This window comes from Ostrinia nubilalis, chromosome 25, assembly GCF_963855985.1.
Source record: "Ostrinia nubilalis chromosome 25, ilOstNubi1.1, whole genome shotgun sequence".
Lineage (NCBI taxonomy): Eukaryota > Metazoa > Arthropoda > Insecta > Lepidoptera > Crambidae > Ostrinia > Ostrinia nubilalis.
Genome location: NC_087112.1, coordinates 7,182,840 through 7,206,121, shown reverse-complemented (window position 1 = coordinate 7,206,121; position 23,282 = coordinate 7,182,840). Strand labels below are relative to the sequence as shown.

General features: G+C 43.3%; 1 protein-coding gene across 1 annotated transcript in view; it reads right to left on the bottom strand.

The window, feature by feature from the left end:
* LOC135084185 (twitchin) overlaps window positions 1–23,282 on the bottom strand; it is a 211,053-nt gene that overhangs the window by 18,997 nt on the left and 168,774 nt on the right. Inside the window, exons 135-152 of the mRNA XM_063978926.1 lie at window positions 22,265–22,471; window positions 21,612–21,760; window positions 19,975–20,095; window positions 18,887–19,084; window positions 16,160–16,279; window positions 14,865–15,029; window positions 14,209–14,379; window positions 13,206–13,322; window positions 12,574–12,739; window positions 11,636–11,796; window positions 10,788–10,946; window positions 6,294–6,501; window positions 5,379–5,565; window positions 4,098–4,252; window positions 3,024–3,176; window positions 1,602–1,731; window positions 1,016–1,115; window positions 495–660 (exon numbers count right to left, since the gene is read on the bottom strand). Of these exons, the coding sequence (XP_063834996.1) occupies window positions 495–660; window positions 1,016–1,115; window positions 1,602–1,731; window positions 3,024–3,176; window positions 4,098–4,252; window positions 5,379–5,565; window positions 6,294–6,501; window positions 10,788–10,946; window positions 11,636–11,796; window positions 12,574–12,739; window positions 13,206–13,322; window positions 14,209–14,379; window positions 14,865–15,029; window positions 16,160–16,279; window positions 18,887–19,084; window positions 19,975–20,095; window positions 21,612–21,760; window positions 22,265–22,471 (2,833 nt within the window). The remainder of the gene's footprint in view (window positions 1–494; window positions 661–1,015; window positions 1,116–1,601; window positions 1,732–3,023; window positions 3,177–4,097; window positions 4,253–5,378; window positions 5,566–6,293; window positions 6,502–10,787; window positions 10,947–11,635; window positions 11,797–12,573; window positions 12,740–13,205; window positions 13,323–14,208; window positions 14,380–14,864; window positions 15,030–16,159; window positions 16,280–18,886; window positions 19,085–19,974; window positions 20,096–21,611; window positions 21,761–22,264; window positions 22,472–23,282) is intronic.

Genomic DNA, 23,282 nt, shown 5'->3' with positions numbered 1-23,282 from the left:
CCTCAGCTTACACATAGAAAACAACTCATAGTTATGAAGTTCTAATGGCTCTAATTGAATGACTGAGAGGTTTGATGACTCTAATTAGGCTTTTATTGATGGTATACTTGGAATTGCTCTAGGGCCAATGAGGAAGTTGGAGACATTCTCTTTCGACAAAGCGCGTGACTACAACTTGCTCGACTGGCCCTCGTAGCAGAAGGCCTCGTAGCGATCACGTGACAGAGGGCGTGGCTACAGCTTGACTGGCTCTCGTAGCAAAACGCACGTTGTCCCTACGAGACGCCAGAGAGGGACAGAGACTACAACAAAGACGTTACCTCTTCATGAACTTGACGGACTGGCGCAACTCGTAGTTGATGCGCGACCCACAAATGACAGGGCCCACTAGAAGACTGAAGTTCCTCTTATCCAGGCTAAGAAGAATGAGAGGCGAAGCACAGGATCCTAATAGGGCACTAAGTTAAGGCGGGGTTTCGTATAAGATAAGGTACCTCTTCATGAACTTGACGGACTGCCTGAGCTCGTGGTTGTTGCGAGACCACGTGACGGTGGGCGTGGCACAAGCGATGATGCGGCAGTACAGCTTCACGGACTGGCCCTCGTAGCAGAAGGCCGATTGCGGCTTGATCACGAACCGCGGCGCCGCTTGCCGCCGGTCTGTTGATATGAACGATGTTATGATGGGGAAAAATAAAAGTTAAGACTGGAAATTGCTTCCCTTTTAGCAATACTCGTAATATGGCATACAGGCATACATATTAATATGGCAATAAACAAAGTACATAATTGCAATCACATATCCAAGTGCCATAGCCGAGGCAATAGGGATGTTTCCTTGGTAAAAAAGCAAGAGTTTGAATTATTCCGTCGGTTAACTTATCAAGAAATACTCGATTTTTTTGATAAAAGTAATTGACTGTCTAAAGGTTTTTTTTTTTGGAAATTATGATTTTTACTTTGAGCCTTATTTACAGTGAGAGTGCCAGAATAAACTTGAGTGTAATGAACTCACCGAACTGTCCGTCGTATATCTTCCACTTCTCGATGAGCAGTTTGCGCAGCGAACTGTACTCGCTCAGCCTGCCGATCGGCAGCGCGAACGATGACCAGTTCTAAACAAAAATGGTAATTTTAGTATCTCTTAGTAGTAGCAAATTAGTAAATTAGGTACCTGATTTAAAAAACGGAACAGGTTTTCGATTGGACTTAAGATTAGGTTTTCGATTGGACTTAAGATTATTTGGAGCAATGTTGAAATATTATTATTGATCTATGGCCAATTCCCTGTCCAGTGTAGGTTCAAAAAGGATTCCGATTGAAGCTCGCTTCCACCTTCGGCCTGATCGTCACTTACCATCAGGTGAGATACAGGCCAAGAGCTTCCTTGTTGTGGATAAAAAAAAATGGTGAATCGAAAGTGAAACGCTAGAACAGGTCGATGCGCGCTTAAGGCCTGCTATTTCGTTGGAAAGGGCTGAAAATCAGCGCCGTGTCTACGCGATTAATGACACGACTAATGCCGAGTTGAGGACCTTTTTGGCACGCTGTCTTTTGCATGCAATACGTATCATTCTAAAAAGTTTATTCTCATAACTCACCTCGTATCTGTCCCGTAGCCTGTTGCGCAGCGCCTCGTACCTCCTGGCTTCGATGGTGGCGGTTCTGGCGGCAGCCGCGTCTCCGGCTAACCACTTGTGCATCAGGCATTCGTGGGCTGTCATACGTTTCCTGGGGGTGACAAGTGGGAATAAGTAGAATATGGAGGTATGTCAGGGCCTACGACTAATCGTTGTTTCAAACCAAAAGTCATTAACTGCTGGACAAAGGCCTCCTCTAACGCACAAAGACTTAAAACTTTCCAAAAATAATGGGCCTGCCAACACCCAGGCACTTTTCTAGACCATCATCTGATCTTCAGTCTACCGAGTGTTCAGCCTGCCTGCAATAATAAGTCTTCAGGAGTATGGTAGCCAGTCGAGAAGTTTTCTGCTCCAAAGGCATAAGTTCCACGAGCTATGTGACTTGCCCACTTCTACTTGTTTTAGTAATTTTGAGGGCTTAATTTTTAATTAAATTAGTTCTGACGGCTCTTTTCATTTCTGATCACGTAGGCAGGTCGACTATATCTAATAAACAAATACATAGATGAATCTACATGCATAATAATACACAACGTCATAAATGCAAAAGGCAGACTTTACTTGACAAAAGTATGTTTGTTACTTCTATTTCATCTTTGACGATTTTCTATCCACTACAAGCAACTTTGTACATTATCCCTGTATTTCGTGACTAGCAGTGCCCGCGACTTCGTACGCGTGAAAATCATTTTTGCTCCTATTACTCGTAGCGTGATGGTAGCCTTCCTCGATAAATGGGCTATCTGACACTGAAAGAATTTTTCAAATCGGACTGGTAGCAGGCCTGTTCATCTCCGCGAGTTTGCATCGAAAACAAAACACGCGCGACTACCCCTCCTGAGATACCAAATCGACAGGACAATCACGAGCGAGTATTGACGCACGCACGTATTCTTCACCCATTTGCATTGTAAAGACAATAAACCATATGTAAAAACGGTGGTGCAATTAATACTCTGCAGTATTTTTTAACTGCCTGAATAATATTAGAAACACAAAATATAATTCATGCTTATTCATGTATTTCCTCCGCCATTTTTCGCAGTTTGGCACCTCACGTCACACATCATTTTACCGAAGTCGGCCCTATGTCTTCGGCGCAGTACCGATCACTGACGTTTGTCAACAAAATGGTGCTCGACTCTTGAGACAAGCTAAATTACACCATATTGTTAACGACATTGAGCATACATTTTTTTAAATACCTTCGCGAAGAAAATCTTCTGTACGAAGTACTTATTATTATTCTGTGCTGGTAGTTCCTGAGATTAGCGCGTTCAAGTAAACAAACAAACAAACAAACTCTTCAGCTTTATAATATTAGTATAGATTGTCCTACAAATGTCTTAATGACTCAAGTGTTATCAAAACAGTACTCACTCCTTGTTCTTAACCAGCAGCCGCCTGATGAAGTCCTTGGCGTCATCAGATACATGCTGGAAGGCTTCCTCGTCGAACTCCCAGTCACAGGCCTTCACGTTCTTAAGGGTTTCGATGTCGTTGTTACCCGCGAACGGTGATAGGCCGGAGAGGCTGTGGGATAAATAGAGGTAAGTATTTGTTGTTTAATTTAAATACTATTTGCTTATGAATAGGGTAAATCTAGTGTTGATATTCTAATCATAAGTGCAGTTCTATTTAGTTTATCAGTCAATTTATCGAAAAACACTGTTGTAAATAAACTAAGGCTGAGTCGCACCACCTAACTTTAACGATAACTATAAAGATAACGTCGGGTACTTTTTGTATAGAGTTCGACAGATTTTTGACGACGTTAAAGCTAAAGTAAGATGGTGCAACCCAGCCATAGACCATTAATCATTTTATAGTCATTTTAAATCTGAATAGATACAGAAATAAAAATCGTGGTCAATTTTAGAAACCACACATTTATAACCCATCGAGGGTAGAAAGGACAGTTTGAACCAGAAAAGGGGAGGGGCCACATTCAGTTTTAGACATTTGTCTGGGTTTTATGCCCGTTTTCACCATCAATCCCTAATTTTTAAGTGACCCCTTTGAAAAAAAAATTCCTGATATGTGTTACCATAATATGGTATTAGACACTTAAGAACGAGGCAAAAGGGTGGGGTAGAGATGTAGCAGGGGTTTACAATATCCAAAGGGGGGACAATAGACATGTTGACACCACAGTCAATTGACGTACTTTTTAAAACTGTCAAAACGAAACTCTCCCATAGATTTTGTATGGGACTACAAGCAAGTGACGTCACTATTTTGTCAACTCAATTAAACAACTTTTTTCAATTACAATGCGAACAAAAATCGTAATTTACAGGTAATTTAAAATAAATTAAGTTTTTAAGACCAGAATGAAGGGTCTTTTTAAAACAGTTGTGGTTTCCAATTATTGGGGTATGGTGTCAAACTGTCTATTGCCCTCTCCTCCCCCTTCGAGACGCCTATTAGGTGACATATCGGAGAAACACTTACAGCACGTATGATAGAACTCCCACGGCCCACATGTCTGTGTAGAATCCAACCGGCTCGCGCTCCACGATCTCGGGCGCGGCGAACTCGGCCGTACCGGTGGAGATCTTGACAACTTCGTTGGGATCCAGTTTCGTGGCCAGACCGAAGTCGATGATCTGTGAACGACATAGTGTGTTAGAATTTGATCGTGGTCTATTTACGTTACTTTTTACTAAATCACAGAGATCTCGTTCGCACCATCTTTTTTCAAATTCAAATCGTTTATTGCATGTCACATTACAATTTAAATGTTGTTGCAAAATAGAGAATCTTTAATATTAGTCGCAACTTCTGAGTAATCTAAAACAAGAAGTCTGCTTGTGACCACGGCTGCAGCATCGCAGCCGAACGTCAAGCCGTGAGTACATAATGTAACTCATTAATAAACGTCGCGTTAAGACCCATGTCTTACAATTTTAGTTGAAATGGAACGCGAAAGTTTAAAATTCTGAGTAATCTATCATTAGAGTTTTTTTTATGTGATAAGAGGCAAACGAGCGAGTTTATTTAAGACTGTACGTTAAAACTTATGCGGATATCCGGTGCGTGCGCACGCCTATTAGTTGCACTACAAGTACCAGCCTCGTACCAAAATTTATAGGGAAGAAAACTCAAGGAGACGAATAAAAGTTGGTAGGTTATTTATTTGCGCACACGCAGTACATGGCAGGGTTGGACACTTCCATGCAAATGACATTTACGTAAAAATATTCCCACCCATCACGCGTGTGGAAACTCATCTCACGAGTATGCGCCACGCTGCGCTGTTCTTACTATTTTTCGATATAGAAACGCGTGCGTTTTTAATGCAGGCCCTAACCGCACATGTTACAGTCATAATGAGGCTGAAGAAAAGTGTATTTTTATTAGTTTTCAACCGTATCCTCACTGCCTAAAGTCCACATTGATGTTGGCTCTATTCCACGACCGAAGCTTGGAAGATCTTGACGTTAGACTCACCTTGACATCAGTGCCGCTGCGTGTCTGGCACATGACGTTCTCGGGCTTGAGATCCAAGTGGATGTTGTTCTGTTTGTGCATATGCCTGACACCCTCGCATATCTGCCGCATGTAGTGTCCATCACCTGAAGTCAGACTCACCTTGACATCAGTGCCGCTGCGTGTCTGGCACATGACGTTCTCGGGCTTGAGATCCAAGTGAATGATGTTCTTTTCGTGCATATGCCTGACACCCTCGCATATCTGCCGCATGTAGTGTCCATCACCTGAAGTCAGACTCACCTTGACATCAGTGCCGCTGCGTGTCTGGCACATGACGTTCTCGGGCTTCAGGTCCAAGTGAATAATGTTCTGTTCGTGCATATGCCTGACACCTTCGCAAATCTGCCGCATGTAGTGAGCCGCTTCGGCCTCGCTCATGTTGTAACCAGGTTCTGTAATGCGCTCGAATAGCTCGCCTCCGGACAAGCTGTGGAAGGAAGGATTTATTTAGATTTACTACTTTATTACTCTACTAACATAGTCTCTAAGATCAAATTGTTGCTAACCAAACTATGGACTGCTTTTGTCTGATAATAAAATGTTTTTTTTTTTACTACGATAGAACTAGTGTTTATTTTGTATTTAGGGCAGTCTAAGACGCTAGAGATCTAAGGAAGTTACATTTGGGATATTCGTTTCAGCCAAATGACGTCCACTGCTGGCTGCCTTCCCCAATTAAACAATCATTTGGGATTTAACATTCTCCAAAAATAAAAAAGTACATTACCATTTGGGTCATATCAGCGAAATTTCTGAATCTATACTAATATTATAAATGCGAAAGTAACTCTGTCTGTCTCGCTTTCACGCTTAAACCACTGAATCGATTTTGATGAAATTTGGTACAGAGATAGTTTGAGTCCCGGGAAAGGACTTAGGATAGTTTTTATCCCGGTTTTTGAAACAGGGACGAGCGTGATAAAGTTTTTCTGTGACAGACAAAATTCCACGCGGGCGAAGCCGCGGGCGGAAAGCTAGTAGTCTCTAAAAGTATTTCATGTAGGTAAATAGACTGAGACTACATTTTAACGTAAATTTTTAGTAACCCAAAATCTTACACAAAACCAGAGTATGACTTGTTTACAGCGAAGACAGGGAAGGGTTCTTCAATACTTCTTTAACAGAACAACAAAAAAGAGTACAAAATATACTCACAACTCGAATATCAGCACCATCTCATCGTCATCCTCAAACGCATCATGAAGATTAATCAGTTTCCTATGGTGCAGCTGGTTCATTATGTCTATCTCTTTCTTGATGAGTTCCTTCTCCATCGCACCGGTGACCGGGATGAATTTAGCGGCGAAATAGTTGCCGGTGGCTCTCTCACGGCAACGGTGGACAACGCCGAACGCGCCTGTGCCTACAACAGTGCAACGCACCTCATGCATCTGAGTTTTGGGACTTTTTTAATGGGTGATTGGTTTTGAGTGATTTTAGTTAGATAGGTTAATGTGTTTACCATGAGTTTACGTTAGGTGTGCTGCGAAGAAAAATGACATTAAGAGTAGGCGCACACCGTTGATTTTTAGTTGGCCGATAGTTGTGCCCGATTTTAATTTGTATGAAGAATCGGCCAAATCGAATCGGCGTAGTGTGCGCACTCCCATACATGCCCATACTGATCAACTGCCCGACTAAACTATCGGCCGACATGACAGATTGTACAGCGCCCGAAGCGGTGAATTTCAAGAACTAAGATCTTCATAGATTTCTTTGATGCGAGCACACCTAACGTAAACTCACGGTAAGCATACATATTTTTGAAGTGAAAATATGAATTCATTTTGAAAAAAGTTATTTTTGGTTGCAGCAGACTTGACAGTGAACCACCTGATGGCAAGTGATCACCATCGTCCATTTTGTTTAGTTATCGCCATTTTGTATATTTGATTATTAGCGCCCAGTTGTCGCGATTAATGTCAGCCCGCTTATGTGTGTAGCAACCCTTACGCGCGGCTTTAGGAATCGAATGCTTATGATTTCTATTGAGGAACATATTTTCACTTATTCGTATTACATATTATAAGATATCTAAAATTTTGTGCTCGGTTATTTGTTGCCAATCGTCTAAATTATATATGTATTTTATAACTAGGAAGACGCACATTCCTGTTAATTATAAATATTTGTTGATGAATAAATATTAATTTTAAATATTGTATAAAGCTAAAACCGTGCACTTAAACTACCACAATATAATAATATGTTTTATATAATAATATATACCGTTATTATGTATAGTGTTGAAAAATAATATGATTAAGTTTTATTTAATCTACAATAAAACCAATAGAAAAACATTTTGAAACAAATCCAAGTATTGGATCGATAGACGAATTTTATCTCAAATATTAATTTAGACATCTTTATGTTTTTCTATTGTACTAAATACCAAAAAACGCTAAAATTCATTGCCGTAGATCTACATAGAAAAGTCTTTGAAATTGTATAGTTTGTTTTTATATCATGCTTTGTATATCTAAGCTTTTATTTGTATAAATATTGTATAAATAGTATGCGTGTGAGACAGAAGGATGCAGAGAAAGAGATGCACTACATCGATCTATTCACACACAGACCTCCAGTGCGTTTGCGTTTCCTTTTAGACGAAGCCCTCATGAAGTCACCTGCGAAATTCATCTTTATATGTACCAGGATTAAGGTTCAAATCTACTCGTTAGTGTCGCTATGTTAATGAAAACTCTTTGGATACTAAGTGATGGTCCATTTATTTAGATTTTAAATTGGGACTATTTTAATGGTTAGTATTGCTGACATGCTGACATTGCTGAAAATATCGGATTAAAAAAGAATCAATCTCGGACGGACAATGAATAAAATATTGATATCTCAATATGATGTTGAGGTAAGCCATCAATAAGGCATAAAGTAAGGAGTTTTAAAACTACATAATAATACTTTATTAAACATGCATTCTAATATTGTAAAAATGGACCTAAAAATTCCGACCGCCTAGAGAAAATTCGCAAGCAACTTCGTGAGTTTTAGTTTATTTAATATTTACATGCTTATTTAAATTATTATTGTAGTTATATTCTGTACTTTATAATTATGAAGTGTGCACGTTTACTTTTTCAACCTTATATTTCATACATTTATTAGGGTGAGTAATACTTATCATGCAATACAATCTATGAATAAGCACTGAGTAAATATTTTGTGTATAATAAATAATCTGAGATCTTTTTAAATGTATTATTAAGTCTTAAAATCACATTAAAATGTATTACCTGACACAAGTCGATTAAAAAAGTGTGTATTTGCTTATGGCATCAAGTAGTCTTACGCCCGTATTCACAAACATTACTAGGTCTCACAGTACTCGTGGACACACAGGGTCCCAAAAACATGTTCATAGTCAATACTTGAGTGAGTGTGAACCAATCACAGAGCTCTAATCAACTCTGTACGTTCGACTTCGCTTAGCGTCACTTATGCACAGGGCCGGATTAACCATCTCGGGGCCTCTAGGCACAGCTCGTTTTGGGCCCCCCTTTTTTTTGTCGCGGAGGAAATGCTTTGCGCACTGTCACCATTGCAGGGGGACAGGGTGGTGTGTGGGACTCCCGGCGCCCTAAAAAGGGAAAAGGACGGGGTATACCCACTAAAACCTCCGCGGCGTTTCGTCGTAGCCCGAGTGGGGGTGTCGCGAGTATCCGGCCGTAGCCTTAGACTTCCGCGACACCACGCTACAGCGACAGCTCGCCTACACGGCGGACCCTACACGCCCCCCTTGTCCGACGGGAATGCCCGAAACGCCAAGCCGTTCCCGTCAGACGAAGGTGACAAGGGTGCCCCCGCACCCCCGGCCTGCTGGCCGCCACCTGGGGGCAGAGTAGAACGGTCGTACAACTGCCTTCTCCGGCCCCTTCTCCGCCTGCGGAGCGATGGGGCGAGAGGATCGTTCTCTCGCTCGCGCTCCGCTGCCTCCTTCTGAAGGATCACCTCTTCGCAAAAGGAGGCGACCACCTTCCAGCATCCTTCACTTCCCAGCATGGCGATGACCAGGCTTGGAAGCGAAAGATCCCGGCCCACGACCGCAGTGAGGACACGACGCTGCTCCTCCCAGCCTGTGCAGACCGCGAGGGTGTGCTGCACCGTGTCATCCGCCGCGCCACATTTGTGGCACACGGGGATTCCTCTCGCCCGATTCTTTGCAGGTACGAACCGAAGCAGCCATGCCCAGTCAGCACCTGCGCCAGACGGAACGTGAGGAACCCGTGCGGTCGTTCCAACCATTGGTCCAGAACAGGACCAATGGCGGTCAAACTGCGCGCGAGTCATGTCTTCGTGACGGCGCCGCACTGCTCCGGGGCCGGGCGCTTTCCACGCGCCTTGGTCTTGTCTGCCATCCAGTGATAGATGACAGACAAGACCCCAGCTTCTAGCTCCCAAGGAGGAGTACCAGCGAGGACGCACGTCCTTGCGACCCTCTGCGCTATGGCCCGCTGGGGTCTGCGCAGAAGGGCAGCATTCTCCCTCTTGTTGAGTGCGTTCTCCCAGACTGGGGCGCCATACAGCGCCATGTTCCTCAGAACGCCGGCATAAAGTCGACGACACCTCGTTTGTGGCCCTCCCAAATTCAGGAGGAGCCAACTCAGTGCGCTGGCTGCCTTGAGGAGGCGTGGCGCTAGCCCGTTGAAGTGCGGGCTAAAATGCCACCTCCCGTCAAGCGTGAGGCCCAGATATTTCATTTGGCCTTTGACGTCAATCCTAACGTCCTCAACGCGTCGGGAGGGGCGCGCTGGCGAGGCCCCGGAAAGAAGAGGGCCTCAGTCTTCTCCAGCGCGACTTTCAGACCGAGGCGTTGTATTCTGCGAGCGGCTAATGTGCCGCCCGCCGACGCCAGCCGTGCCGAGGCCCCAAATGTCTTCCCCGGGCAGTGACCAGAGTGTCATCCGTATAGCATGTGACACTCATGCCCGCGAGAAGGACGCCCCGGAGGAGCTAGTTGAAGCCTAGGTTCCACAAGAGTAGACCGAGCACCGAACCCTGCGGAACCCCGCTGGCTATACCGCGCCGTTAGAGCTGGCCGTCTCTGTTAACATACAGGACTTCGCGGTCCCGTAAGTAATCGGCCAGCAGCGCTCAAAGGTACTGAGGCACCCTGTGATGTTGAAGTGCCTAGAGTATAGTGGAATGAGGGATAGTATTGAAAGCGTTGGCTATATTGAATGATACAGCCAACACACCCTCAGCCCTCTCCCTAGCCTCCGCAGTGAGGCTTTTTAGCCTCTGAAGGGCGTCGACCGTCGACCTGTCATGTAAACCAAAGCAGTAATGCCAACGTCACGAAAATTAATTAGGTTACACAATATCGAAATATTATGACGATTGGATGTGTAAACCAAAATAAGGCGAAGTTTTGAGGTGGTTTGAGTTTTGTTGCATAAAAATAATCTTTAACATTATTTTTTTTCATTTTTTTATCGGGAGTGCTGGGCCCCTGGTCATAGTGGGCCCCTGGCCATAGTGGGCCCCTAGGCACTGGCCTAAAGTGCCTTATGGATAATACGGCACTGCTTATGCAAGTATCGTTTGTGAATACAGGAGTTATTCCGGCAACGCTTATCTACGCAAGTTCTATTCTACAAAACTACAGAACATAACAAAATAGCAACTCACCAATCTCCTCCAGTATGTCGTATCTGTCGTACACAGAGCAGGTGTTGATGTCGACGGGCTGCGGCACGTACTTGCTGTAGATATCGCACACGTAACTGTCGTAGTCCTTCACTGGTCCGTGGTCCGCGTTCGTGCGGATACGCTTGCCGGTTTCGTCCACTGCGGAGGAAAGGTTAGGGTCAAGTATGGATAGAAGGTATGGGTTACTATGCCATGTGAGGTTTATGACGTAAAGGCCACGTTTGGCAAATGGCTTAGCAATGAGGCCATGGTAGTAGAATACTGCTGACCAATTTCGGAGTCTAACGGATATCAATGAAGGTCGCGGAAAATACCTGAATGCAGGCAGCGCAGGACCGATCGTTGTCGAATTTCTTGAGGAAAGTCTTTGCCCATCAATGTCCTTTTGTTGAAAGGAACGGACGAGCTTTTACATTTTTCAGTTCAATTTGACTTCTAGCTAGTTCTAGAGCTTCTTTCTCATTCCATTTTACAAAAATGTATCCGCCTCAAAGCCTCAACGTGACCACGACCGCTCTGCCAAGATTTTTTATTTATTTATTTTGACTTTGCAGATAGCCGTAAGCAGCTTTTCCAGCTTCACCGGGCAATAGATGAGCGCAGTTGGCTCTCAAGCTAAGCGAAACGACTGAGAAGAAGAAACGCGGCCGTAACAGCGTATTACACTTGAAAATTTCGACAGGTTCATTCAGTGTCTAAGTAGCTCAGTTGAAAGAGCAGTCTCCCGGTAAGCGGAAGGTCGTGGGTTCGATTCCCGCCATAGGCAGTTCGATATTTACAAGTTGGTTTATTTAAAAAGAAACTTGTACATAGTCTTCTCAACTCACCAGGATATTCCTTCTTCTTGAACTCCTTCTTGACGACGGCCTTGGTCTGCACCAGCGAGGTAGTATCACTAGGTTCCGACCGTCCGTAGATGTTCTCTGCGTAGACGCGGAACTCGTACTGTTTGCCGGGCACCAGACCCGTGATGGCCATGGTGGTAAACCTGGGGATAAGGTTCAGTTTTGAAAAGCAAGTTTTTTAGGTTGTTCTAAAGACTTCTTCACACATCCGCGTCAGTCCATAAAGTTAATATACCTAGAGGAATAGAGCAACAAATAACTGAGCGAGCGAGATACTACTAGCAGCAACACTGTGCGATAAAAAGAGATGCGTGATGCCGTCGCCGTCACGCCAAACAGAACCGTTTTTAGCAACCATTTGACAGTTCAGTGGCACGCTTAAAATTTGATCTTACGTGAGTGAAGATTTTACGTGAGTGAAGTCGTGGATATTTATGAGAAATAGTCTTCAGAAACGTAGTGACTGGTTCAGTGATTGATTTATTGTACAAAACAGTGAAATAATCTTGATATTGACACACAAGTTCATCCAAAATTGGTTTCGTTTGACAACTTGTGGTTGTTGCTCTATTCTAAAGGAATACTAACTTTCTGCGACAGTCACGTCATAGTAGTTTTAACCGCCTCTGTGGTATAGTGGTAAGACCACCTGCTTTAGACCCAGAGACGGGACCGTTCGATTCCCAGTCAGGGTAGATTTCGACGGTTTAGTTGGTGGTGCTAGCTACCACCACCTTACATAATTCTGTAGCCATAACAATATTTTTGTGTTCTGGCAGTCAGTTAGTGATAAGATAGCCAGTTCCTCTGTGGTTGAGGATTTCGGGTGAAACTTGCTTCCACCTTCAGCCTCTTTCCATCAGGAGAGATGCAGGCCAAGAGCTTCCTCGTTGTGGAAAAAAAATAATAAAATGTCTAACCTGGTGTTGCCGACCCGGATCCAGCTGGTCATCGGGTGCTCTCGCTTCTCCACCAGGTAGTTTGTGATGTCGGAGCCACCGTCCCAGACTGGCGCCTTCCAGCTGAGAGCCAGAGAGTCCACGCCGATGTTGTCCACCGCTGGGAATCGTGGTGGGTCTGGGCGATCTGCGGGTAGATGGAAGAATATAGTAGGTTGAAACACAGGAATAAGAAGGAAAGAAAAATAATCAATTTGGTTCATTGTTTAGTAAAATTATTTAAATTTGGTGTTTGAACCAAAATGGCAACCATGTGTCATGGTCTAGGGAAGAACATAGAACATAACGCTAATATTTTGTGGAAGCCTCAGTTGAAGAGCGTCAACAATGAATCAAGATTGAGTCTGTAATACTGTGTCTATGTCCAGTGTACTCGCGACGCCTCTAACCGTCAGAAATAGAAGCACATCGCCAGGAGAGCTACTCTTGGAGATGACATCTCCCGTCACTCTGACAAGAGTGCCCGACTAAGAAGTCTATGCCTTAGTAATTTTGACAAAGATCTTGGCGCTAATGCGCCCGATTCATATTCATTCACCAAGATGTAGATCTGAAAATATGTCGATAAATGTAAAAAAATATTCAATACTAACCACTGATCTCAATGTTGATGATGGCCGAGTCTTGTCCCAGCTCGTTCTCAGCCGTGATCCTGTACGGCCCTGAGTCCAGTTTGCTGGCGTCTCTGATGGTCAGGATCGCGTGGCGTTCTGGAAAAAAATATTGAAAAATAAGTATAATTTATTGGGGAAACTTAAGCGATAATGTATACTAGTTTGTAGCCTGCAACCTTCGCGGGTCTTCGCATACTTTTATTTATTTACTAGCGGCCGCCCGCGACTTCGTACGCGTGGATCCCGTTTTACCCCCTTTTCCCGAATTTTCTTTGCTATAAACCTCACGGAGCCCGAGACCTTTCCAACGAATGCAAAACCGTGGAAATCGGTTCGAGCGTTCTGGAGTTATAGCGTCAGGGAGGAAAACCCGACTTATTTTTATATAGTAGATTTATTCTTTAATGCCATATAGTTGGTACTTAAGGCGAACTTACGGCATATTTACTGGTCTCTCTCGTATTCGACTAAACTAACAACTAAATCAACAGCTTAGTGACTACTATTTCAGCTAATCACAGCCTCTGTTACAATTGATCACTTATAAGTTTTTGGTTTGCCAGTCACTTTTACAATACTACCCGTATAACCCCATGTTTTCGCAAAGTCTACTAACAACAGCACTCTTTCCGTGGATGTCGTATGAGGCGACAAGGGGTAAATATGAGAACATTAGGTCTCCCCAACCAGTCTGGGGAGTGTAGACCAAATCCTCCATTTGCGTCTAGCCAAACTAGAGAGATGACTGCAATGGGGACCAAAGACCTAACGACGATGATACACCGGTCTAGTATTGTATCACCACTAGTCTATGGGCGACTCACCTTTCCTCTCCACATGGTAGTGTAGTCCAGACTCTATGGTCTCTCCCTCGCGCACCCACGTGATCTTGGGCACCGGGTGTCCCGTGAAGGGGATCTTGACGACCACATTCTCCCTTGTCGTTGCCAACACATCACATGCTAGTCTATGGTCGACTCACCTTTCCTCTCCACATGGTAGTGTAGTCCAGACTCTATGGTCTCTCCCTCGCGCACCCACGTGATCTTGGGCACCGGGTGTCCTGTGAAGGGGATCTTGACGACCACATTCTCGCCCTTGTCGAAGTATGCCGTGTCGCGGAAGCGTGGTGGCACGTTCAGTTTCGGCGCGGCTGTGGAAGACACGGGTTTTTAGTTGATTTATTAATTTAAATATAATAAAATTTAGGCCTAATAAGATAATTAGATATACCTAAATGATGCAAATTAATAAGTACATCATGTAAAATTTATGAAATGTAACAATTGCTTCTTAGAGCTATTTTCTTCTATTTTTAGAGCTGACTGAACTGAATGAGCTGAAACCGACTTAGGTGTAACAAGAGGTAAACTTGAGACTTCTTAGGTAGAAGGAGGCTCTAAGCCAGCGCGGGGTAAGCTGTGTCCAACCTCGCTGATGCTGAGCCTTTAGCTTTCAATGTGGTTTTATAGATTTTTAAAATGTCATTATTATTTATGTATTCCACAGGTAGACCATATTGTTTGAAGTTGACAGAAGGTAGACTTGGAACTTTTTGAAGCTGGACCTCTAAAATTGACAGGAAATGGATTTGTAAATTTGGCTGGACTTTTAGACTAGAGTTAAAGGTATACTCACTCATAATAAGCAGCTCAGCACGTGTGCTCTTGACTCCGGCGCGGTTGACGGCGCGGCAGACGTACTCATCGGCGTCTTCACCGAATACATCCACAACTGTCAGGAAGTGGTTGTCTCCCTCGCTCCAGATGCGGTGGCGCGGGCCGTTGGTTATCTCCCTTGCACCTGTGGGTTAGAAAGATTTGTAGATCTATATTTAAGGTAGTACCAGGCCTGTTCATCTCCGCGAGTTTACATCGAAAACAAAACACGCACGATTGCCCCCTACAAGAGTAATATTCGACAAGGCCTCACATACGAGCGAACATTGACTCACGCACGCGTATTCTTGTGTATGATGGAAAAAAATAAAGAAAATGGTGTACTAAATACTGTGCAGTATTTAACTGCCTAAATAATAATAAAAACACAGAATGTACTTTTTTAAGTTGCCTGAAGACACTGAGAGGTAAATAAGTAGTTCATATTATTCATGATAATTCATGCTAAATCATGTATTTCCTCCGCCATTTTCTGCAGATTGGCACCTCACGTCACATCATTTTACCGAAGTCAGCCCTATAGCTTCGGCGCAGTACCGATCACTGACGTTTGTCAACAAAACTTCTGACAAACTTGCTTGACTCTTGAGACAAGCTAAATTACACCATATTGTTAATGACATTGAGCATACATTTTTTTAAATACCTTCGCGAAGTAAAACTTCTGTACGTAGTACTTATTATTATTCTGTGGTAGTACTGGCTCCTGCAGTGAATACAACAATAAGAAAGCGGCCTTTTATAGATCTACATTGAAAATAGTGCTGGCCCCTAGACTGGGTACAAGATTGAATCGGCAAGATACCTAATGCTCAACATGTAAAATAGTATTTATTTATTTTTTTAATGATCTTGATGAACTTTCAGCAACAAGTCAAATTAAGAAATATTAACAGCCTCCGCTTATGTTTCTGATAAATAAGTCAAACAATATACGTTTGACTTATTTATTCGAAAAATAATCAGGAGCAGTCAATATTTCTTATTTTGACTTGTCAAGGCTGTTATATGGCGTTTTTACTTGCAAACTTATGTTTTACTCTTAAGTTAACGCAACAAACTTGACAGAATTTAAGTAAGTTTAACAGTTTTAAGTCAAGATCTATCAAGATTTTACGCTCTTTGAAAGAGAAAATCATATTTTTATGTTGCCATACAATATAAAATTTTGTTTTAAAATGCTGTTTGTTTTCCTAACAATCATTGTTTCACTAATAATAAAATGAATAAATAAAAGGAGATAAAGATACTCACCCTTGTACCACGTGATGGTAGGCTTCGGCTGACCAGTGATGGTACACTGGAATTTGGCGTTGTGGTACTGGATGCAGTTGGCGTTCTTCAGTGGCTTCACGATCTCTGGCGGCGTTGCAGCTGTAAACAAATAAACATTTATAGTAAATACTAGAGCCCGTTGGATATTATGAAAATGATTATGCTGTCATCATAGCAAAGTTTTTACTTTAAATTAACCAAACGCAAGTTTGATTTTCTACACAACAAAATAGTGTAACTCAGAACCGATGGCCTCGAAGTTCTCGAAAGACGACCATGGGCCAGTAGACGTAGTGTAGGCAGGCTTCCTACTAGGTAGACCAACGATCTGGTGAAGGTCACCGGAAGCTTCTGGATGCAGCGAAGGAATGGTCTTTGTGGAAATCCTTGGGGAGGTCTTTGTCCAGCAGTGGACGTCCTGTGGCTGATATGATGATGCCGATAACTTACTCTTTGAGTCGACGACATTGAGTGCTAGACGAGGTTAGACCGGCCTCGTTCTGGAGTGTCTAGTACCACGGCACTTGATGGTTGGTCTACATCTACAGTGATCATATATCTGCCGGCTTCTTTCTGGGCGGTGACGAGTCTCATACGACTACCCTCGATGGTACCTTAATTTCGAACTCCTCCTATGTTCTTCTGATTAATTTCGTTGCGGGTCCAATGACAGTTTAACTTTCCCCCGGGATAAACTTGACCTTCATTGGTTGGGTTTTTGTGGCGGTCAAGCTGTAGATCCTGGCTACACAGGAGTTGCAGTGCTGGGAACGAGAGGTGGGAATAGTCCCGTACCCTCGATGGTGGATCTACATCTATAGGATCAGACACTCACCCTTGGGGTCGACGACCTTGACCTGCTGGCTGGCAGTACTAGGCGGGGACAGGCCGGCCTCGTTCTGTGCGGTGACGCGGAACTCTTACTGGCGGCCCTCGATAAGGTTGGAACAGTTCAGCATGTTGGGCAGGCAGAGGACAGCGTTCACGCGCTGCCACGTGCTATGTCTAGCCCAGAACTGATGGTCGTTGGGGCAGAAAATTCTTAAGAGACTCGAGCGACCATGAGCCAGAAGACGTAGTGTGGACAGACTTCCTACTAGGTAGACCAACGAACTGGTGAAGGTCACGGGAAGCACCTGGATGCAGCGTAGGACTGATCTTTGTGGACGTCCTTTGGCTGAAATGATGATGCTGATTACTTACTCACCCTTTGAGTCGACGACTTGGAGTGCTAGACGGGGTTAGACCGGCCTCCTTCTGGAGTGTCTAGTACCACGGCACTTGATGGTTGGTCTACATCTACAGTGATCATACATCTGCCGGCTTCTTTCTGGGCGGTGACGAGTCTCATACGACTACCCTCGATGGTGGATCTACATCTGTAGTGATCATACATCTTTCCACTGTCACCATGTTCAGCAGTGGATGTCCTGTGGCTGAAATGACGATGCAGCTGATGACTCACCCTTCGAGTCGACGACTTTTGAGTGCCAAGGGAGGACAATCCGGCTTCTTTCTGGGCGGTGACGTGTCTAGTACAACAACACTCGACATCTATAGATGACAAGACACTCACCCTTGGGGTCGACGACCTTGACCTGCTGGCTGGCGGTGCTGGGCTGAAATAATGATGCTGATGACACATCCCTAGGGTTGACGACTTTTGAGTGCTAGTGGTGGACACTGGACAGGCCAGCTTCGTTCTGGGTCATATCGCGTCTCGTACAATGGTCCTTAATGGTTGGTTGGTTGGTACATCTACAGCATCAGACACTCACCCTTGGGGTCGACGACCTTGACCTGCTGGCTGGCAGTACTAGGCGGGGACAGGCCGGCCTCGTTCTGTGCGGTGACGCGGAACTCGTACTGGCGGCCCTCGATAAGGTTGGAACAGTTCAGCATGTTGGGCAGGCAGAGCACAGCGTTCACGCGCTGCCACGTGCTATATCTAGCCCAGAACTGATGGCCATTGGGGCAGAAAAAACTCGAGACTATGGGCCAGAAGACGTAGTGTGGACAGACTTCCTACTAGGTAGACCAACGAACTGGTGAAGGTCACGGGAAGCACCTGGATGCAGCGTAGGACTGATCTTTGTGGACGTCCTTTGGCTGAAATGATGATGCTGATTACTTACTCACCCTTTGAGTCTCCGACTTGGAGTGCTAGACGAGGTTAGACCGGCCTCGTTCTGGAGTGTCTAGTACCACGGCCCGTGATGGTTGGTCTACATCTACAGTGATCATACATCTGCCGGCTTCTTTCTGGGCGGTGACGAGTCTCATACGACTACCCTCGATGGTGGATCTACATCTGTAGTGATCATACATCTTTCCACTGTCACCATGTTCAGCAGTGGATGTCCTGTGGCTGAAATGACGATGCAGCTGATGACTCACCCTTCGAGTCGACGACTTTTGAGTGCCAAGGGAGGACAATCCGGCTTCTTTCTGGGCGGTGTCGTGTATAGTACAACGACACTCGACATGAATAGATGACAAGACACTCACCCTTGGGGTCGACGACCTTGACCTGCTGGCTGGCGGTGCTGGGCTGAAATAATGATGCTGATGACACATCCCTAGGGTTGACGACTTTTGAGTGCTAGGGGTGGACACTGGACAGGCCGGCTTCGTTCTGGGTCATATAGCGTCTCGTACAATGGTCCTTGATGGTTGGTTGGTACATCTACAGCATCAGACACTCACCCTTGGGGTCGACGACCTTGACCTGCTGGCTGGCGGTACTAGGCGGGGACAGGCCGGCCTCGTTCTGTGCGGTGACGCGGAACTCGTACTGGCGGCCCTCGATCAGGTTGGCACAGTTCAGCATATTGGGCAGGCAGAGCACAGCGTTCACGCGCTGCCACGTGCTTGCGCCGACCTCGCGTTTGTCCACCCAGTAGCCTGGAGAAGGTAGTATAAGTTATTGCAAGAGTAAGTCCCAGAACACACGGTGAAACGCAATTTCAACCAAACAGCAACTTCTAGTTACTTTTGAGTTGCATCTAAGTTAGAAAGTTTCAAACTGGTCGCGTCATGTGTGGTCTCCTTAGGCCCAGAACAGACGGTGAAACGCAACTGCAACGAAACTGCAACTTTTTGATGATTCTGATGAATGAAACTGAAACTGAAAGTTTCAAACTGGTCGCGTCATGTGTGGTCTCTCAACGGACGCTATGGCAGAAACTTAGATGCAACTCAAAAGTAACTAGCAGTTGCAGTTTCGTTGCAGTTGCGTTTCACCGTCTGTTCTGGGCCTAAGAGAGACGCGGGTCAACTTATAAGAGAATTATTGAAGAAATGCTGTTCGTCGGCTCAATACAGAGGTTTGAACATAGGTCCAACGCGGCCTGGACGGGAATTTAAAATCATTGTCCCCAATGTCCCGAATGGAATAAAGGTGAAGAAGGTGTTTATTGCCAAAAACAGAGTTATATGAATTTTATATATTTTCTGACGTAGACAACTGCTAGCATCGCCATTTTATGCTGCCAAGCAAGAGCGAGAACACTGAATTCAGTAATTACCGAATTCAATTAAAAATTTTTGAAAATACATATTTATTTAAACAGGGGGACTGTTTGGGGGCTGCAAGTGGCAAAACGTGACAATTGTATTGTCTTTCCTGTCTGGAGTTACAACGCTCCGGGAACGATTTTCGATTCGATCAAAAAGTGCCACTGCCACTTGTCTAGACCTAGAGATCTCAAATTGGCATTGCATTGACATACTTATATGAACATAATAAAAATATCAGTTGCATTTTGTTTAAACATTTTGAGGATATAATGTACCTTGTATCCTAGCCCCTCCGTCGCTCTCGGGCTTGGCCCATTCCAGGTGGACGAAGTCTCCTCCGACCTCCAGGATCTTGGGAATGCCGGGCGCTGATGGCGGGTCGTAAGGTGCCTTCGCCTGCAATATGGAAAGATGTTTAGTCTAAGGACTCTGGGACATTTGATTGATTTATGCCGATTTTCACCATCAATCCCTAATTTTTAAGTGACCCCTATGAGACCAAAATTCCTGTTATGTGTTACCATAGGGGTCACTTAAAAATTAGGGATTGAAGTTGAAAATGGGCATAAGAGATTCAGTGGTAGACATTTTATTTAAGGATTGAGCTTACAAACTTTATTAAATTGGACTTTAAAGATGACTACTGACCTTATATTAAAGCATCATATGCTTGTAAACATCGGTTTATAACCTTGATAAAATTTTGGGTGTAAGTAGTCTAGCTTTTTTGGGGCTGATTTTACCATCGTCGGTAAACTTTTAACAGAAGAATAAACTTGTCAATTTGACATTATTTCCCATACTAAAACTGTCAATGTGCCAAACTTATTCTTCAATTAAAAGTTATCCGACGATGGTAAATTCAGCCCTATTATTTTCGAAAGACTGAATTAAAGTGATGACGATTTCAATCAAGTTTTAAGTACTCATTATAGTCTTTTTCACCTAAGATGATCCGTATGACGTTTCGAGTTTGAAAGATTTAGAGATGTCACATAACTAAACCATAGCGATTTATCAATCGATTTTTTTCGAAGAGTTAGTAAAACCTACTTTTAGAGAAATACTTTGTATAGGTGATATTTAACAAAAAACATGTTTTTTTTTAATTACAAATATTATTGTAACAATTTTTTATTGATAATATTCAAATTTCATGGTTCGTGTTAAAAAAAACGATTCCTAAAAAGTATTGGTTCTGTTTCTTTAAATTAAAAACTATTAATTTATTTTCAATGCGTTTATTATAGTCAATAATCGAAAAATATAGTTGATTTTTGTGATGTTTTTAATTACTAAGTATTCACTGCAATCGATTAATGAACCGCGGAAATAATCGATTTTATTATACAAGAAATACCCCAGCACTAAATCTATTCCGTTTCACACATTGCGTACATTAAATAAAAAATATTTTTACATCGTATTTAATTAAAATATAATCAATAGACTCAGATTTTACTATAAATTTCAAGACAAGTAGTTAATTTTTTTTTTTTATATTGCTAATAAAATACAAATATTTTTTCAAAAATATTCTGCATATGTAGTATGCGTAATATGGATAACCTTGAAGTGTCATACGGATCATCTTACGTGAAAAAGACTATAATTGCTGTATATTTGCTAAACCTTTGCATTAGAAAAAATGAAATCAGAAAGGTTAAGAGAAGATCTCATATAAGTATCATTCTACAAGTTTACCAAAGGAGTAAAAAACACTCTTTCAGACTATACTAACCCTAAAATTATCACTTCACGGGATTTATTGCAACAATATCTTTTTTAACGGTAAATAAGACATTTACCCTCCCGACGTTTCGGCTCGGTTGCACGAGTCATGGTCGCGGGCAGACTGAAGAGATGAGATAGTAAAAATGCAACATAATAGTTTAAAATATTATATACTAACCCTGATAGGATTGACTCCATCCAGCGCGGGTCCAACGCCATTGTCATTAGCGGCGTGAACCCTGAAGTTGTACTCCTGTCCTTCCACCAGCCCTTGTACTGTGAACTTGGTGTCCCGTACAGAGGACGCAATGGTGATCCAGGCCGTTCCTAGGAGAAAACAAGTAAATAAATATTAATATTAGAGATTGACACATACTTCAACATTTTAATCTCAATGTACAAATATTTTTTTATTCCTGTAGGTAGTCCATAAAGACCCTGACATTTATCATGTTTAGATGATTAATCTCTTCTATAGTAAAGTGATTTCTCTATAGGTACACTAAGGGGTGCTAACCACCACCCTATTACCTTTTTTGTGGTAGACAAAAGTTAGTGCCTCATCTCTACACTGTAACATCCGTTTGCACACAAAGAGTCAACTCTTTTCCAATGCACAATAGCCCTGTGGCTGTGTCCAATCATTGTTGGAAGTGGTTGCCTAATGACTTTACTAAATAGAATTAACATAAGAGCTAAAACAACATGTTGAATGTTTTTACTGGCTTCGACCTTAAAATACGTATTTAAGGTTCAAACTATGGCGACAATCTTGCGGGGGGCCGGGCAGGCCTGTCACCGTCACTGAGAACGATATAAAGCAGTAAGTACCTGAGGTGTCATTCCTCTCGATGACGTAGTGAGTGACGGGCGAGCCGCCGTCGTACGCGGGAGGCTTCCACGCCAGCGTGCAGGAGTGGCGGCTGACGTCAGTGGCCTCCAGCGGGCCTTGCGGCGGGCCGGGCAGGCCTGTCACCGTCACGGTGAACGAGTCGGATGTCTCGCCGGAGTTGTTCTTGATTGTGAGCTTGTATGTGCCTGGAATTGAGGATGAGTTAGTGATGTTTAAACTTTCATCGATGAGGTCCTAAATCTCTCGAATGAAATTATTACACACTGCTATGCTCAACAAATATTTGAATTCTTAAAAAATAAAACTTATTTTGAGAACAATTGGAGTACTTCTCCAACTGTTCTCCAATATTTTACTTCAATTTTACACAATTCTATTTTCTTTTTTGTGTAACACAGAAGATCCTTTTTATTCAGGGAGTAAGTCAGTTGCTAAAAGCTTTTTTATAAACGTAATATAGCCTTGCTCTTGTTAACAATTTCACCCAAGGGGTGCAGATGCAAAACTTGCTTGCATATCATTATTTTTCGAAATAATTCTCCATGCTACATTTATAATTTTAGCGTTTCCAATGTAGATTGACTTACCCATGTCATCCTTGCTGATATCCTTGATGAAGATGAGCATGTAGTCATCAAAGACGGTGTATTTCAGCCTTGGCGACTCGGAAACCTTGTGGCGGTCCTTGCTAAGTGTTACGTCACAGGCTTATGTCATGCTTTATTTAGAACCTTAATGGCTTCAGTATAGAGTCTAGATTGGCTTACCCATGTCATCCTTGCTGATATCCTTGATGAAGATGAGCATGTAGTCATCAAATACAGTGTATTTCAGCCTTGGCGACTCAGACACTTTGTGGCCATCCTTGCTAAGTGTTACGTCACAGGCTTATGTCATGCTTTATTTAGAACCTTAATGGCTTCAGTATAGAGTCTAGATTGGCTTACCCATGTCATCCTTGCTGATATCCTTGATGAAGATAAGCATGTAGTCGTC